The sequence below is a fragment of the Xylocopa sonorina genome, chromosome 2, assembly GCF_050948175.1.
Source record: "Xylocopa sonorina isolate GNS202 chromosome 2, iyXylSono1_principal, whole genome shotgun sequence".
Classification (NCBI taxonomy): Eukaryota; Metazoa; Arthropoda; class Insecta; order Hymenoptera; family Apidae; genus Xylocopa; species Xylocopa sonorina.
The window spans coordinates 13,550,156-13,566,542 of record NC_135194.1 but is presented as its reverse complement, the minus strand read 5'-3'; the positions used below and the strand labels follow the sequence as shown (position 1 = coordinate 13,566,542).

Sequence of the window (16,387 nt, the reverse complement as noted above, 5' to 3'; positions counted from 1 at the left end):
TAGGGCCGCAATATCGCCGCGTAACGACCCGGTATTCGTCCCGCTAGACTCCGGAGCGGATGCATCGTTTATCCTCGTCTCCGACTCTCTCGTTCTGCCGTTTTCCAACTGGACGTCGTCCTGTTTTCTCCTACCGAGAGACCCCGACGCCTCGGAATTTCGATAAACGGTCCTCGCGGGCTTGCCCAGAGACTCGAGATCGTCCTGATCCGCACGGTCCAGCTGGTCGGCCCGATCGATCGCGCCAGTATACTTGGATCAGGAGGACGAGTTCGCTTCCATCGTCGAGCTGGTCGAAGCATCGTCGTCCAAGGAGCTCTGCGTCGCTACAGTGACTCTGTTTCCATCGTTCCGACTAGGCAACTGCTGATCAGTGACAGTTTGACGGGGATGGCGTCTCTTGTAGGGCTCCCAATCCCCAGGACCCCGGCGTCAGTGCGTCGCGATTACATCCGGGGCGCTCTTCGTGCTCTCTATACTAAATGGTCGCCTCTGATCCACCTCGATCACCGCCTCCGCCCTGTATCTCGGGTCGGGCGTCGTTTGCTGAGGACACTTTGGCGTGCTCGAATGTTGCCCGCTCGACGTGTTGCTAGATCCGTGTCCAGACCCGTAGACGGAACTGCCATACCTCTCGCCAGATCCAACTGTTCCCTGCCTCAATAACTGGGGCGACTGACGATAGGCACTGTTTTCCCTGCTCGGTTTCGGGCTTTGAAACCTTTGATACGAAGGATAATCCGGTGGTTCCGGATAAGTGGACGCTTGGTGCAAAGGTAACTGGTAGGTGGATTCGTGGATCGACCAGCCGGGCGGTGCCGGTATTGGATTGTGTTTAGGACAAATACCCATGCTGCCGTCCCGGCCCCTCGACGCTGGACTACAACCGGAGCATTGAGAGCTCGACTGCTGCGAGGCGTGTTCCGAAGACAGCTGCGCGTTGTGCTGCGAGCTCTGAGAGCTTTGCCGCGATTGCTGTGGACTTTGGTGGTGGTGGAGGTGGTGGTGTCGGTGGCTGTGAAGGTGATTGGTCCCGTTTTGCGAGCCGTGCCCGCGAACGCCGAACGTCGTGAACCCAACGGACATCGCGCCCTCCGGTATACGGCCCTCGAACAGACTTTCACGCGTTTGACAAGAATTATCGCGCATCTCCGGCTCCTCGCTGGTCTCCTGCAGACGTTCCTGGGTGGCGTTGCTCACGTTGTTGCTTTGATGGATGTCGTTCATGTCCCTGGTATTGTAAGCCATCTCCAATACGAGCTCCTTCGTGTAATCCTGCGCTATTAGGGTAGTGGGCGGTAAAAGTTCCTTGCTGGGGATCACCTCCAGACTCGGCGAGTTACTTCCCCGATCTCTGATGTCAGTTCTCGAGGAAGAGATTGGACAGGGTGTCGTCTTACGACCGAGCTCGTCCAATCGATTCTCCCTCGACTGTCTGATGTGTTCCTAAACAAAGGCAAACAAATTCTCTTTCAATTAGCCGGGGGAACATTGGTGAACAAATGGCCCAGTGTAACCGGAAATCGTTAGCGATCAACCGGTGTTGATATCATTGCCGCTGTTTATATTACTTAACTCGTTGTTTAACTGTTTATATATTTGCATGGCTCGCGTCATAACCAACATCTGTTCGATGAATAGCTTTCAACAAACACTATTATACGCCACCCGTGCCGTTTAATAGAACGCAACGTTACTCGTTTCGGCTCCCTTTGATAGTGTTCGCGTGCGCGTTGCTTGTACTACGCTTCATTTCGGCTTCAAGAACCTCTGCAAATGACAAAGCTGGTTGTTAACCCCGAACGAGTACACAATATGTTGTATGGTACTTCTGTTCCGTGGTATTAAAATTGTAATGGGGCGCCGTTGATTTCTCCGTCGAATATTTTTGCGTTACTCCGTAACTTCGAACCGCAAATTTCCACGCTTCGTTAGTTCACTATACGTGCCTCGAATTTATATTAAAATTCCGGTATCAATAAAACAAGTAATGACGTTATATAGGCGTCGAGAGGGAAGTTCCCGCGTTTAAACTAATATACCGAAAACGCGAAATATTTCATAAATGTAATTACACGTAGATAGAACCGTTTAACAAATGAAGTTTTACGAGGCACCCACAAATTGCCATAACTAGTTACCGGTTTTTCAATTCGTTCGTTCGTCCGTTTTAAATTGATTTTCATTCGGTTGTTAATGTCCATCAGCAGGTACCTGACAAATTCTGCATCCCGCATCCCCCGTGAATGGACGAAGCGAATCGTGCGATCTCATTTCGCATTGTATCGTATCGATCTCTTTTTTTCCGCGATGCGTGAACGTTAGACACGTGTGATCGTACGTGACAAGTTCGAATCGTGGATTGAATCGGGATCCTACGATATTCGAAGTCTAATTGAAATTCCAGAAGCGCGCGGTAACGCGAATCACGTGTAATTCGCAAAGAATCCCCAGTTCCCCATGATTTGTCGATACGCTCAGTATTGTCGGGATATTGTAAGCGATCTTTGAGATAAACGTGTCCACGTAGAATATTAAGCGTGTCCCGTCTTCTGGATAAACCAAACACTCGGTAGTTTCGAAGAAATTTCATTCGCTTCGAAACTACTCGTTTCAATCTGGAACAGTGATACGCGATTAACGCGCAGCTTTTAACATTAGCTAACGAAACTAACGACGTATGAAACGAAGTATAAAATTAATACAGGCTGCACGAATTTCGATTTGAAACTCGCTCGGATAAATATCCCTGTCGTAACCGAGCTTTTAATAACGATCGAAAACCTGTGTCTGCATATTTTTGACCACGCCAGAATATTCTACGATCGTAAAGACGCTCGTAACTACGGATTGTATCTCGTGTTGGTTTTCCAGGAGGCTGGCGAAGATAGGAGACGAAGCAACTGGTGAGTGGAGATTCACTTACCCGGATGATTCGATGATCCCGGACCAGCTTCCGCACGCAGTTGAAGACGAAGGCGAAACTCATGCCGAACATGATCAGCGAGAAAACGATCAGGATTATGACGATATGCTGCGAATCGATTAGCCGCGATTTTTTTTTCTGAAATAGAAACATAAGGTAAGAGGGTATTATTTCTCGTTCGATGGAGAAGTTGTTCGAGTTCTGCGGAGGCGCGTCTTCTCGAGGACGAGCTATTCAGAATCGCTAAGATAACGACGTAAACCCGCTGGTGACATAAGTAAATTGATCATGGTGTCTGGCCAATTATCGGCTCGAGTATGCAGAATTTTCATCGGGAATGCAGGCTCGTGTTGATGGATCGTAGAGTACATATTCATTGGGAATGATTACCAACGCAACATAGGAAGTTGTGTATAACGTACCAGGTTGAATCTCGCTCTCTGATCAGCTTTTGTGTACCTTCGAGCACGTTTCTCACGTTCGCAAGCTGCGGGCTCGCATTGTTAAATATCGCTGGCATAATTTAGTAGCGCTCTGTCGCGCGCCGCCCCCGCGTGTGTATAGATCAGGACTTGGAGATGAGATTTTCATTATCGCGCACGAGTGTGCGATGTATTTTAGACGTCGCTGAGGAACAGATTCCCCGTCGCCTTTTACCGCGCGCCCTGTATTTATCGTAGAGTCCTGTCATAAAAATTTACCGAACGACGGGGATACGCGCAGGGAGCATATTTCGCCAGAGGCTTAGCTTCGAAATCTTCCCGGCCGTTCCGGAACTTTTATGAACGGGAATAAAAGTTACCATCATAGTTTCGCGGCTACAACGGACATAACGGAGGATAAAACGCGTCTGGTGTTTCCGAAAATGAACAGCGGGCCGATGGACTCCCTCTCGTATCTGCGTTACGATGATCTTCGCTTCGCGCAATATGTTTCCCTCGCGGATCGCTAAACCACGGCTGCACGTAGCCACGATAAGCGTAACCAAAAACAATGCGCATAATGAACACATTTCGCGTGCAACAGACACAATTAACGAAATAGACGGCGTTATTGTGTTCCTGTTTTTCGTCGGGATATCCGCGGAAACATTCTCTCGACTGTTTAGGGAATGAGATTTCTCTGAATTAGATTCTAACATTTCTCAGGGAGAACTTGAACCGGCAGTAGCATACGCGAGGGGGTAGGAAGGTGGCTGGAAACGACGAGATGGCTGAGGGGGGAACGAGAAACTCTGGTTGAGGGGTTGAAAATACCTCTTTCTGCTTCCGTAAGCCAGAGAGGTTTATTGTTATGCTTATATGGGCGAGCACACTCCAACAGACGTTTTACGTGTTTGTGCAAGTCCGTGCAAAAATACACATGGAGCGGCTACTGCTCCCGCGGCCAGGGACACGCTTGATGCCGTCCCTTCGCTATCGAGCTGAGATTTACTCCAGCCTGAAAGCGGATTCCTGAAATTCTCGATTGTATTCGCATTTATTCGACTCGGTCGTTAAATCGCGCGCAGAGAGATGTTGTTGGAGTTTTTTGCAGCCCCTTTTTGCGATCCGCATTGGGCTGATCAATGAAATTATACAAACAGAAGTTTCATTTCCACTTCGATCATTGCCCTCGCTTTTGAACGTGTGCCTTTGCATCAACGCGTTTCATCGGAATTAATATTTCAACGTAAAAGTGTACCTCCAACTGGAACTTTCTCCGCGCAATGCGTTTGACTTGCAATCGTTGAGACGAAACTTTCGTATAATCCATCGAAGTTCGATGGACCACGGCACGGCGAGCGAACGCGAAACTATCCGTCGAATATACTCGCTGGACACGTAATATTTTCCCTCTCTCGTATTTCCTTCTTCGCGGTTACGTCACGACCAACGCGAACTCTTTGAGCTACAAGGCAAGTCACGCTGCTACGGGAAATATTTGCTTTCTGTCACATCAGGCTTATGGGTGACTGACGCCGGCCTTTGTGTCACTACCAGGCAATCTCATGAAACCAGAAAACCTCCCCCTGGCCCACCCCCTTCCCACCGTTACGTCCCTTTCGGAAGTCCTATTTACATCAAGTAGCTCGGGATACCGAACCATGGAGGGAAATTTATTTCACCGTTGGATTTATGCTGAGCTGGAACAGAATTCCATTGAGTACGGCGAATTCGATGTTACGCGTCGTTTAGCCCCGTTCCAGATACCGTTATTTCCACCAGTGACACAATTCTCGGCGTTACGACCAGCACGTCCCGCGTTGACAAAGAAAAATCTTGTCCCGTGTGCTTTGCATTACAGCTTTATCAGGACGTCTTTTCTACCAAGACGCGGAGGCGCTCTCAATGACGAACGAGGGGCGTTGTTCGTTTCGCGTAGGTTCGCCTATTCCTTGACCTGGATCACTGCAGAGACAGGGGACTGGCCGCGTTCAAATTAATGATAGTACGCGGAGGACCCGTTTCTTCTTCCGCCCGAGAATAGAAATAATTAGTCGCAAGCGAAAACGGTGAAGAACATCTCATTAACCGAGAAATAACGAACGTATATACGTACGCGTGTCTGTACGTTGTGGCAGGAGAAGAAAGGGGACGCCGGAAGTGTCGATATAATTAAAGTACATTCCTGCGGCGGTAATTATTATATCGTCAGGGTGGAATCGATATATTCATGAGAAGGGACTGGCGAACGATGGATATAAATGAAGACGTGGGCTAGTCGATCGTGGATGAGTCAAATGCGACTTATTCCAATCGACACGAGGCTCGAACACCAATCCCTAGGTCCATCGATACTTCTTCTCGAGTGAAAGTAGCGATGCTCGAAACATCGTTGTAACTTTCAACATCTTGATCCATCTAATCGCACGCGTGGTTTCATAACGCGCAAGGAGGGAACGTTGCACGCGAACTTGCGGCTGTTTCCAAACGACGCCACTTTTTCCCTGCAGCGACTGCTTTCCACTGGTATTTCCGCGCGAGCGCGAAACGGGATAAATGGTACGTAGGGGAGGATGCACTTTCCATTAGAGGGGAATAAAATTGGATAGGACGGCTGGCATGGTGTATCCGGCTGCGATTTCATCGTGCATTCCGTCGTGCTGCCGTCAATTTCGTGGCCGCGTGCGAACGCGTCCGCTATCGCCGCGCACAATCTTGTCGTGCTTTATTACAGTCGTGAGACACGACCAGGTGGATAGTGGAAGGCACCCGGACAGGAATAAGGCCGAGCAATGAACGGCAACAAAAAGCCCTGAGATGAGATCCAACCTAGTTCGTAAACGCTGTCCACAATTTTTCATTTCCTGCAAGGGTCACGTGGCCTCGAAAATGGACGGGTAAGTTTTGATTAATTCCGCGCGCCAGACGGATACTCTTTCGGTTTCCAGCCGCTGGAGAATGACTCGAATGCCGGCCATTATCCACGTGTAATTACGAACGATTTGTTTTTTTGGCTTCATAAGTTTTCACGAAAGCGAAGCTCAGCGGATTTCATTTTCTACATTTATTCCACCTCGTCGTATCACGTTCAGTCGCAATTTCGATGTCCCTTTGAGCACGACTGAGAAATGTTACAGCCGACCATCTGCTGGAGAGTTCTCGTCGCTTAAGTCGGCCAGTAAAAAATGTCTCGGTCGTTCGCGTAATTCTCCGCGCACCCTCTAAAAGATTAAACAAGCCCCACGGAAGGGTGGCGGAGCGCGGATCATTTTTTACATCGCTCCGTCACGCTCTTGCTTTCTGTCGGGCCGCCCAGGACGTAAAGTCGATTCCGACTCGCGACAGTTGGGATGAATTCACGAGACTCCCGCGTCGGGAAGTCGATGGATAGCTATCGATACGGTTATGGAGCATTCTTGCGCGACGGGGAACGTCGCGATCCGCGAATCGAGAATCTCGAATAAGTTTCGCTCTGCTCCCGTGAACTCGATGCGGAATTCCGTTAGATCGTGAGCCACGTGTTGTCGTAGAACGAATCACGGCACTTGGTGAAGCGTGGTATAAGCGTTCGAGCGTTTCACGGATGAACGAGCGAGAGAGGACTCGCGTCAAAAGCAATCGTTGCATTAAAAACATTTGCATCGCGAGGCGAGCCGCGGGCTGTGGAGAAAATGACAGTAGAATGCCAGCGCAGTGTTCTCTACGCGAGCGCGAGGGGGTTGTTTATACCGGTGCGTTTCACGCTCGTCGAGTCCCCGGGAAAATAGAAATGGATCCACCGCGCGACACTGTTCGCGCGCTGCGTCGCTGTGAAACAGAGGATAAAGCTTTGTACATCGTGTCCCCGATAAATCGTGCCAGTACAAAGGAATGCTCGAACTGCCGTCTCTCGGTGGGGTAACCCCTTTAACGTGGTCTGCCGCACAGGGACAAGAAGTTTGCGATCTTATGGATGAACATTACGGAACAAGTGACCGCAAAGAGGATCCCGCTTTTTTTTTTGTAGCTTAAACGGGAGCTTCCGTTTTACTTCACCTGTTAAAAGAGCCTGTCTGGCGGAAACTCTATTTGCAGGCCACCCTTTGTTTAATCTTAACTCGAAGCTTGAAGGGAAAGGATTTTCGCTCGCCACCAACGCTATTTGACCTCGCTGTTTCGTCGATTTGGCATTAACGAGCCACTCGATCGTGAATCGTGTTTCCTTTGCTGCCGCGGGAAGGTATAAAGTCGAGGGTTAATTGGTCGGGGCTATCCTTTGTCCGGTGGTAAATGATCGTGTCCCGTTTCTGATGGAAATGCATGGCATCGAGGGACGTTAATCTGATTATGGGTAGACAACGATCGGCGTCGTAGGGATTGGCGGAACAGGGTGCCGGTACACCCGTATCGATGCTCCTTGCTTAGATGCCGATCAAGGGTGCGCTAGTGACGCATCGACCCACGCCCGTTGGATATCGTCAAAGGGGTGTACGCGCGTGGAAACAGGGACGCGATCGAACACCACCGTATCACCGGTATTATTTGTCGTTAAATTAATATCCCGTAGGTGCCATTGCGGCGTTTGGTAATCTGCCAAGAGCGCGTATTATTTTCCACCCCTGGCTGGTGAAAGCATCCATTCCCGCTAGACCAGCTGCATAGACAGGTACTTATTCCGATAACAGTCCTATGGTGGATACGAGTGAGAGCTTGAAAAGTTTAAACGGAGTGACTGGCTTTGTTTGGCTTTCTATAAATTAATTAACCACTAAGAGGTGGAACGGAGAACGGGAAACAGAAGGACATTGAGTCTCCGTTAGGGTCGTATACGTTGGATGCTCGTCGTTGTTACGAAAAAGCAACGCGTTATTACGAACGTGCATGTTCAGTGTGGATGATGTATTTTAATCCACTCGGAAGAATTTCAGTATAATTGTCAGCGATCCTCTGGAGATGTTTATGCTAATGGGGATCACGAAATGGCTAGGATCCTGTAGCGCGGTTCGAGGACGTTTAACGGGAAAACAATGAACACGTCTTGCTAATTGATCATGCACGAGATATGATTGCGTACGCGCTAAATACATTCCCCGTAAAGGTGGTGCCTTCGGGGCAGAATTGGTTTACTTGCCCCGAATAAATTAATTAGCCGGCTGCAACGAAGCGGAGGCAGAGCGAAACGGCGGAAAGCGATTAAGTCTGGGTGACGTGTCATTCTTGCTGCGCACCAAATGTCCCGGTTTGGCACTAAGAAACTGGGATGCCGGATAATTCCGGGCTAGGGAACGACAGCGTTCTCAGCAAGAAACGAGGAGGACGGCCGTCGTGGCGAAACCGTGTCACGTTGCTTATCAAACATCGCAGCTGCCATCCGTTTGCTTTGATAATGCGTTATATCATACGTAAGCACGTTTCACGCTGAAGAATCTCCCTCGTTCCCGTGTACAAGCACTACAGCTACTCTCTGAAGTAGCCTCGCTCGTAGCAACGGCACAATGGAACCGTGCCTACGAACGGTTCAACTAGTCGTTACAGCTGGAATAGAAAACGAAGAGATCTTATTAACGTCCCGTTTCGTCGTCCTCCTGTTATACGGTCCCGTAAAGTCCCTCGAGATCCTCAAACTTCTCAGCGTTACGTCGCGATACACATAAAATAAAGCATCCGCGTCGAAGATTTACGCGACGCTCGCTTAACCACCGATATAACGTGGAAAGGGTTGACTCTGTTTGCGCAAACGATGCCGTTTCCGCGAGGATCGAGCGAAACGGCGAGGTAAAGGGGCGGAGGTGGTTGGGGATGAACAGTTGGGGCGGAAATGATTCAAGCTCGAAAATCGGAAAACATTTAACGAGCCCGGAACAACGGCCATTGAATTTGCCCTGGATATAATATTTCCCCACTCACGTTGCACATTTGATCTTCTTCGTCCCAACGGAAACGGCAATTGATCCTTCCGTTGCACTGCAATTCCGCGGCGATGCACGTCGCGTCCTCGCAGTAGTACTCGTCGTCTTCGCAGGCTGGAACAGATTAACGAAAAGCACAGTTAAATACGCGTGTTCGAGTTACATCGAAGCTTCTTACGTACACGTGCGCATCTATGTTAACGGGGGATTTAAATGATCGCTGCCGTATTAAAGCAGCACGGACACGAACGTGACGTCGGACAGATCGGTTAGAAGAAAGTGGACGCGTACTTAGCGATAAAACGGTGTTAAATTCTGTAACGCGAACCACGAGGAATTTGTCATCTATTATTCGCACATTCTGTCCTGTACTACGAACTGTTCAACGATACGGTGTGCAAGGAAATTTTCATTGAAAATCTTATCGCTCGAGATGCAGGGGAATAAGTGAATTTTGCTCGAGTCCCCGGGCTAGTCATTCGTAAGATATTAGTTTCGCGGGTACGGCAGGCGTAGGGGCGGGCAGAAATTCTTCTCGTTCCGAGGTGGAACCGGAGAATTCCGCACGCGTAACCGCACCGCTGCAGCTCACTCCATTTGCCATTCAATCGAGTCTGCCGCCATTAATATAGAATTCGAATCGTTTCACGACCGATTATTCCCCGCGATGTGAACCGGTTAACCCGATTATTTCCTTTCATCAGTGTCAACGTAATTATCAATCGGTGGATTAGTGGAATGGAGTTCGACGCGACAAAAGCAATCGTATCTCCGTTACAAAATTCAAGTCTCGATTCAATCAACAATTATTAGCAAACTATTCGCGCGTGGAATTCTATAAATTGCGCTAGATAGGATTTCACTGTACTCGCAAAGAAGTTAATCGTTTATCACGTCGCGTATCGATTCCCGTTTGACGTGCGCATAATCCTATCCGCGGCCGGTTCAATGCCCAAAATCGGACTAGCACCGATCGCTTTTCCCTCGACTTTGAAATATGGCACGGATAATAGAGGCAAAGCGTTATGTCTGAGGTTGGGGCCGTTCTACTACTCCTGACTGCGTTTCCATCTAGAATGCATCGTTTCACAGAGTTTTAACGATATTTCGCGCGACTCCGCGGCTCGAGCCCCGCGGGAGGTTTAATATTTTGTTCCTCGCGGCGGAAGAATTATTCGAAACATGCCGCGAGGGGAAACGCGTCGATCGAGACCGGGGGCGAGCGTAAGAAACTTTTCACCGGTTTCATTGACTTTGCTGGAACGAGATTCGTGATTCCCAATCCGATTGACAGTCTCAGTCCCCGACGTTATCGATTCTTCGTTTACATTAGAGACACTTTGCATAATCGAGATATTCCAAATTCTACTGGGTGGAATCTGTTTGATTTAACTCGATCCTGATGGTTTGTTTTATACGATTTTTTTTAGTATTCCTGCTTTTGCTCGTTGGCGTAATAGAATTGCTTAATGGAAATTAACAGACGAGTGTATTATGGATATTTTAATTATCATAAGGGGTTACCAATGGGATATATAACTCTATTTAATGGCACAATTTTTCTCTATTATGTGTTATAATAATGCGATACCACTGTATTCCCCAGAGCAAAGTGTAGCAATTTCAATAGTACTCTAACGCCGCCTAAAAGAGTAATATATTACCCACTCTGTCACGAGCGATTAGTTTTAGCAATTATCTAATTGCCCCTTCGTCTCTGTCTCAATTTTTTTTACATCGTTCCTTTGTCCCGCCGTGAAACGCGTGAGACTTTAATTTGTAGATTTCCATTATACCGTATATCTTTATATCCGATCACGGTGCCGCCGAACAAGGCACGTCGGTGTTAAATTTAATGGAACTTAACATCGGAATTACTTGCGTGCCCTGAACAAAGACCTTGGCTATATTCGCGCGGCGTGTCATCTAATGGAAATTAAACTTCCTTGTTCACGGCGCTCGTGAAAGTCTAACCAATTGCGAGTGCGTCCCTCTTTCTCACGCCTAATGGCCCGTTGAAAAATGTAATTAGATTGCGCCCGCTTTTGCCTTTATGGCTCGTCGTCGTTCAACGCATTCCGCGAGCTCCAGTAATTTTTCGGAATGTGTTTGCAAATTAATCAGTCACGCTGTTTAACCAATCGATATCGCTGCTCTTTGTCAGGGCGCGTAAATTTCGAGCAATCCATTGTTCGCGCCCGCCATTTTCACTCGAAACGTTTTTACGCGATGAGAATGGTACCAGTGGCTATCGGTCCCCGGTTAAAGCCCAAACGGCTGGGTGTTAACTACGACCGGTTATTCGAAGGACAATTACATCTTTATTCCACGTTCGGTTAAAGGCTGATTAAACTCCAGATCGAAACTTTCCATTGAAGATAACGCGATACTTTCAGTAGATATTCGACCGTTGCTCGTATCGAATCGAATCGCGCGATTGGTACGTAGCCGCACGTGTACATTCGGAAAGGGAACGGCGGTAATTATACGATAACGTTCCAGCCGCGATTATACAGGGCACACTTTCGAACGAACCCGAAGCACTCGTACGCGTTCTGTGAAATAATATCATCGAGGACGCCGCGTTTAGACAGGCCGTGGTGAGCGTTGATAAAGCGTACAACGATGAACAATTAATCGTGGACGTTTGTGAACTCACGTTTGTCTCCCGTGTTTCTGTCCCTGAGCGCTGTCATCACGGCCTCGAAGCTGCTGTTCAACGCTTTAGGCTCCGCGTAAAACCTGACAAAGGCGATATTGGTCCCGATGAGGACGGTGTCGGCGATGCTGCCGCAGAAATTCTTCTCTCTCGAGGACATGTCGGTGCGTTCTTTGAATATGTCGACGAAGTTGGCGTCGCACTCGTTCGGTCGTTGCAGCTTGAAGGGGTCCGAGAACGTCAGCTGAATCTGAAAGTTGTACGTGCCTCTGTACGATAAAGGCCAGGGGATCGTTCCTCTTTATCCGCGCCATTCGATTACACCGCGGGTACTCTGTCCCCGGTGATGAACAGTGGTAAGCCAGGGAGGATTTTTACCAATTAGGCGGCGCATTTTACGGGACTCCGCGAGCATCAAAATTACTGCCATTTTCGTGACAGATGCGATTTCGTTTGACCAGAAAGAACGGTCGTCCCAGCAAGAGGTAGCCAGGGATCAAAGGCACTCGGCAAAGGGACGCGTTCATAAAGTCTTTCTGACGGATTCCGCTCAAAATACGCGTTGCCCGTTTCCCAGTGACGTCGGCCCTTTTTGTCCCCCCCGACGACCAAGCTTAAAGAGTTCTCGGCTTAATATCGACGGGAGGACCCGTTCCATTTTCACGTCGCTGGTATCGATTAACCGGATCGACGTGGCCAAAGCCAGGATCGACACGTGACAACTTTACCTTTTGCCCTTCCTTGATCGTGATGTTCCACAGGCAGTCCAAAGGGATGCCCTCCTTCTCGGACACGTTCTTCTTGTCCTTCACGTCCTCGCTGCTGATGATCGCCTGCACGCCGCTCACGTGTTTCACGCACGGCTCCGTTTCCGGCGGCATCCCTATTGTCAATCACGCCTATTACAATATTAAATCGGCTGCACACTTCCGGGTCGCACCTGTCAGACCTGCGTGCGCGAGTACTCGGTGCAGACCTATCGGAACGAGGGTGTTACGGTGTTTAACTGCGTAGTTGTATCAAGGAAATGCTCCGATAGGGGATGAAACGGTGTACTCGCGCAGGTAGTCCTGAGGGGTCTATCTGAATGTGTGCAGCCAGCTTTACGGCTTCCCTCAGTCTCGCTGTCGGTTGCTTATAGAAACCCATCGAGTATAGTTGTAACAATATTATCAACTTTGCGAGCTATCGAATGGTACGTTATTAGGTAGGATTTTCGCGCAATCATTATATTTCCGTCGACTAGTTTGCGTGAGCGTTCCGTTTCTCACGGTCGAGGGGCAATATAAGCAAGGACTTCGACGAGAGCCAACGATGAACGCATTCAGCGCGAGCAAATCTTCGCAAAGGGAGCGAGAGGGAAAAGGGGAAAAAAGGGTGAGGAATAAAAAGCAGCAGCCGTGGGAAGCAACAAAAGAATAGCCAGCCATTGTCAGTGGTATAATTAATTTTCCGTTTCGAATTGGCGGTATAAAGTTCGCCGCCAAAGGCGCACAATGAACGGGGGGGTAAAATTAATCAAACGCGCGGAAAGATTCAGCTCCCCACCGCGACGTCTGATTAATTTTCCCTCGTGTCGGGTGCTTGAATTTCTACCGTCGGTTTTCGTCGTGACTGTGATTTTAATGCGTGCCTCTCGTTAAGATCGACTGGCGAGAATGTCAGGAACCACACGTTTTTGGAGATATTAACATCAACGAAATATTTGAACGGTATTCACCGTTCATTGAGCGAGCTTAAACGCGCGAGAATAAATGAACTGTGCGATGCGAGGTTGAAAATCGACGTAGAAGTACTGTTAATTCGGTATCGATATTTTTGGGGACAGAGTGACCGGATATTATTTTCTCTAAAGCCGCGAATATCATGATACGAAATTCGTGACTCGTAGAGCTGGTGCGTTCGAGATTATTCGTGAATTATTATACGCGAAACAATTTATACATCGTGTATTCTTTCATAACTACGGTAAACGGGAAATAATGTATTATTAGAGCGTACGCATACATTTATAGAAAATGCGCTAGAGAATTTCTATACATATATCGTTTGCCAAAAGATTAAACGGGTGCATCGGTAGCAAAGGTCAACGATTCAAGCAACATTGAACGTGGAACGACGTGTATCCGTGTACACGTACGCGCACGGTATCCCACCGGTATCGTCGATTTATGAAACGGCGTGGAAACAGAAATTCGAACAGAGATGTCCGATACAGAAGGGTTTTACTGAAATTTTTCACAGAAATCCTGCTATGTACCGCACAAATAGGGCATTGTTGCAAAGCGGTAGGAGAAACTTGAACCGTTGAATGTATTTTTAGCCACCGTCGAGTGCTGGTTTTTCAACGCGTATCCGCGCGTATCCAGGATTTATCGTTCCGCTCGAGATAAAAAAACTTTGCGCAAAGATCCCGGTTGAGTCGGGGGATTCCCGGTGGATTGGAAGCTTCCCAACGTCCACCGAACGTCGGGGCTAATGTCCGAATCAGAATTCTAATCTGAGAATTCTAACCGCCGGTTGCCAATCGCTTTTGTTCGTAATGAATGGATAACAATTTTCGCCCCGCCATCAATTCCTACCCTTTTCTCTCCCTCTTTCTCTCTCTCTCTCTCTCTCTCTCCATGGACACGTCCACGTGCGATCATAAAATCCATCCACGCAAAATAACCCGGCAATGTTTGTCCGTTGAAAATATTGCGACGAAAGGATCTGCCGATAGCTTTAGTGTAGGAAATAAAGCTGTAAAAATAACGCGAACCCTTTTTTTTATGTTCGTATCGATATAATGCTATTGAATAACGCGGACTTTTTTCGCGCTCGATTCCAATTAATTTCCATCGGGGGGGAAAAGAACAATGGCCTAAAGGTAGTCGGGAGCGGAACGTATAGAGGCGGAGGGATTCGTTTCTAAAGGAAAATTCTAATAGAATTAGTCACGTAATCCGAACGGGATTAGAGAATCTCGTTGCGCTCCGGAAGACGAGGCGCCACTAAAAGAGATCTATGCAGAACCCCGATAGTTCTAGCTGCGGGTGTATACCGTGTATTCATAGCCTTCCCCTGTTCCTCCTGGTGACTATGAATTAATTTTGGCTTCCGTCCGCGCTTGCACGGTGGGTACTTCGGCACTGCCGTGGATCATCTATTCCTGAAGTGTCTCGTAATTTCTCGACCAAGAACGCGACGAGAACCACCAAGTACTCACGACGGAACCATCTCCTCTATAGAACGTTAACAAGGGTCGCGATCATTATTCTTTCCCCGACGTCCGTCGAATTCCCGTCCCAGTCGCCAAACATAATGCGCGCCCGTTTCCGATCGATCTGATTCGAAATACGAGGGATCCGATTAACCAGCGTCGGGGAAATTTGAAAATCGACTCCTGGATAGAAAAAAATGTATACCCTTCGAAGCCACTTTCGATGCACACGCGCGATGTACGCGACGCGGTCTTCGTGCGGGCAGAATTCAAAGTCGAATCCATTTTCCGGGACGATATAAAGCGACACGTGTCAGACGTCGAATCGACTCTCGCGTTACCCTGCGAATAATCTCTCGCGTCAGATCGACGTTGTTCCGTCGATTCGTCCGTGCCACGTAGATCCCCGGTTGGGGCGGGGTTGAGCCCCAGCTGGCGAGCGAATCTCATACGCCGCGGCGATGGTGGCAACGTGTGACGGATGAAGGGAAGGTTCGTAATGCCGTGGACTTACGGTAGGTTGGCCGTGGTATCATACTCCAGACGGCCTTGAAGCCCTTGGCCTCGATGCTATCATCGCTGCGGAATCGCAGCCAGAGGTGTCTCGTCTTCGACGTGATCTCAGGGGGGAAGTTCGTGCCGCAGAAGTTACCTAGGAGATTGGAGTAGCCGTACTGGCCGTCACGTACCTCGAGGTAATCGTAACGGCAGTCCGGGCTCTCCTCGAGCTTGAATTCGTCTCGGAAGTCAAGCTTCAGCAGCATACCTTCCTTCGCTGAAACAAGAACATGATAACGCTGCCGTTAGAGATAGCGGAAAAATTGAACGCGAAGGCGCGATTGCTGGGAACGCGAAATCATGGTTCGATGTGGTTTCGTAGTAATTGTTCGATCGAATCGTTTCGAGATTTGTAATATCACTTTTGAGAAACCCTGTACGTGCGCCAGCCAGTGGCATCATTGATACTTTTCACGAAGTCACGTTACGAGGAAAACATTCCTAGGTGGTGTTCGCAGGAAAAAGACGATCTAAAAGTAAAGCAATGTCGCTGGTGGATTGTTCGAATTCCCGTGCACGAATACGGCTGCGATTGGTCGGCTTGCACGACAAATATTCTAATGTCGTTAGTCTCGGAAGTCGCCCTGGCACCCGGCCAGGTTATTCGTCGTAGTCGTCGCGCAACTTTTTTTTTTCTTCCTCCCGCTCCGCTACACGTCGACGAGCAGATACACGGTTCAGTTCCCAGCATAGCACTCCTCCGCTCCCTTTTTGTCCCGGGTGAAAAAG

At 48.7% G+C, this 16,387-nt stretch overlaps 1 protein-coding gene across 2 annotated transcripts in view; it reads right to left on the bottom strand.

The window, feature by feature from the left end:
- Window positions 1-138: 138 nt before the first annotated feature.
- Neto (Neuropilin and tolloid-like) overlaps window positions 139-16,387 on the bottom strand; it is a 79,507-nt gene continuing 63,258 nt past the window's right edge. For both annotated transcript variants that reach the window (XM_076910169.1, XM_076910168.1), the window contains 6 exons: window positions 15,615-15,875; window positions 12,627-12,781; window positions 11,899-12,148; window positions 9,238-9,353; window positions 2,927-3,064; window positions 139-1,446 (listed from right to left, as the gene is read on the bottom strand). In XM_076910169.1, coding sequence (XP_076766284.1) covers window positions 433-1,446; window positions 2,927-3,064; window positions 9,238-9,353; window positions 11,899-12,148; window positions 12,627-12,781; window positions 15,615-15,875 — 1,934 coding nt within the window. In that variant the 3' untranslated portion in view covers window positions 139-432. The remainder of the gene's footprint in view (window positions 1,447-2,926; window positions 3,065-9,237; window positions 9,354-11,898; window positions 12,149-12,626; window positions 12,782-15,614; window positions 15,876-16,387) is intronic.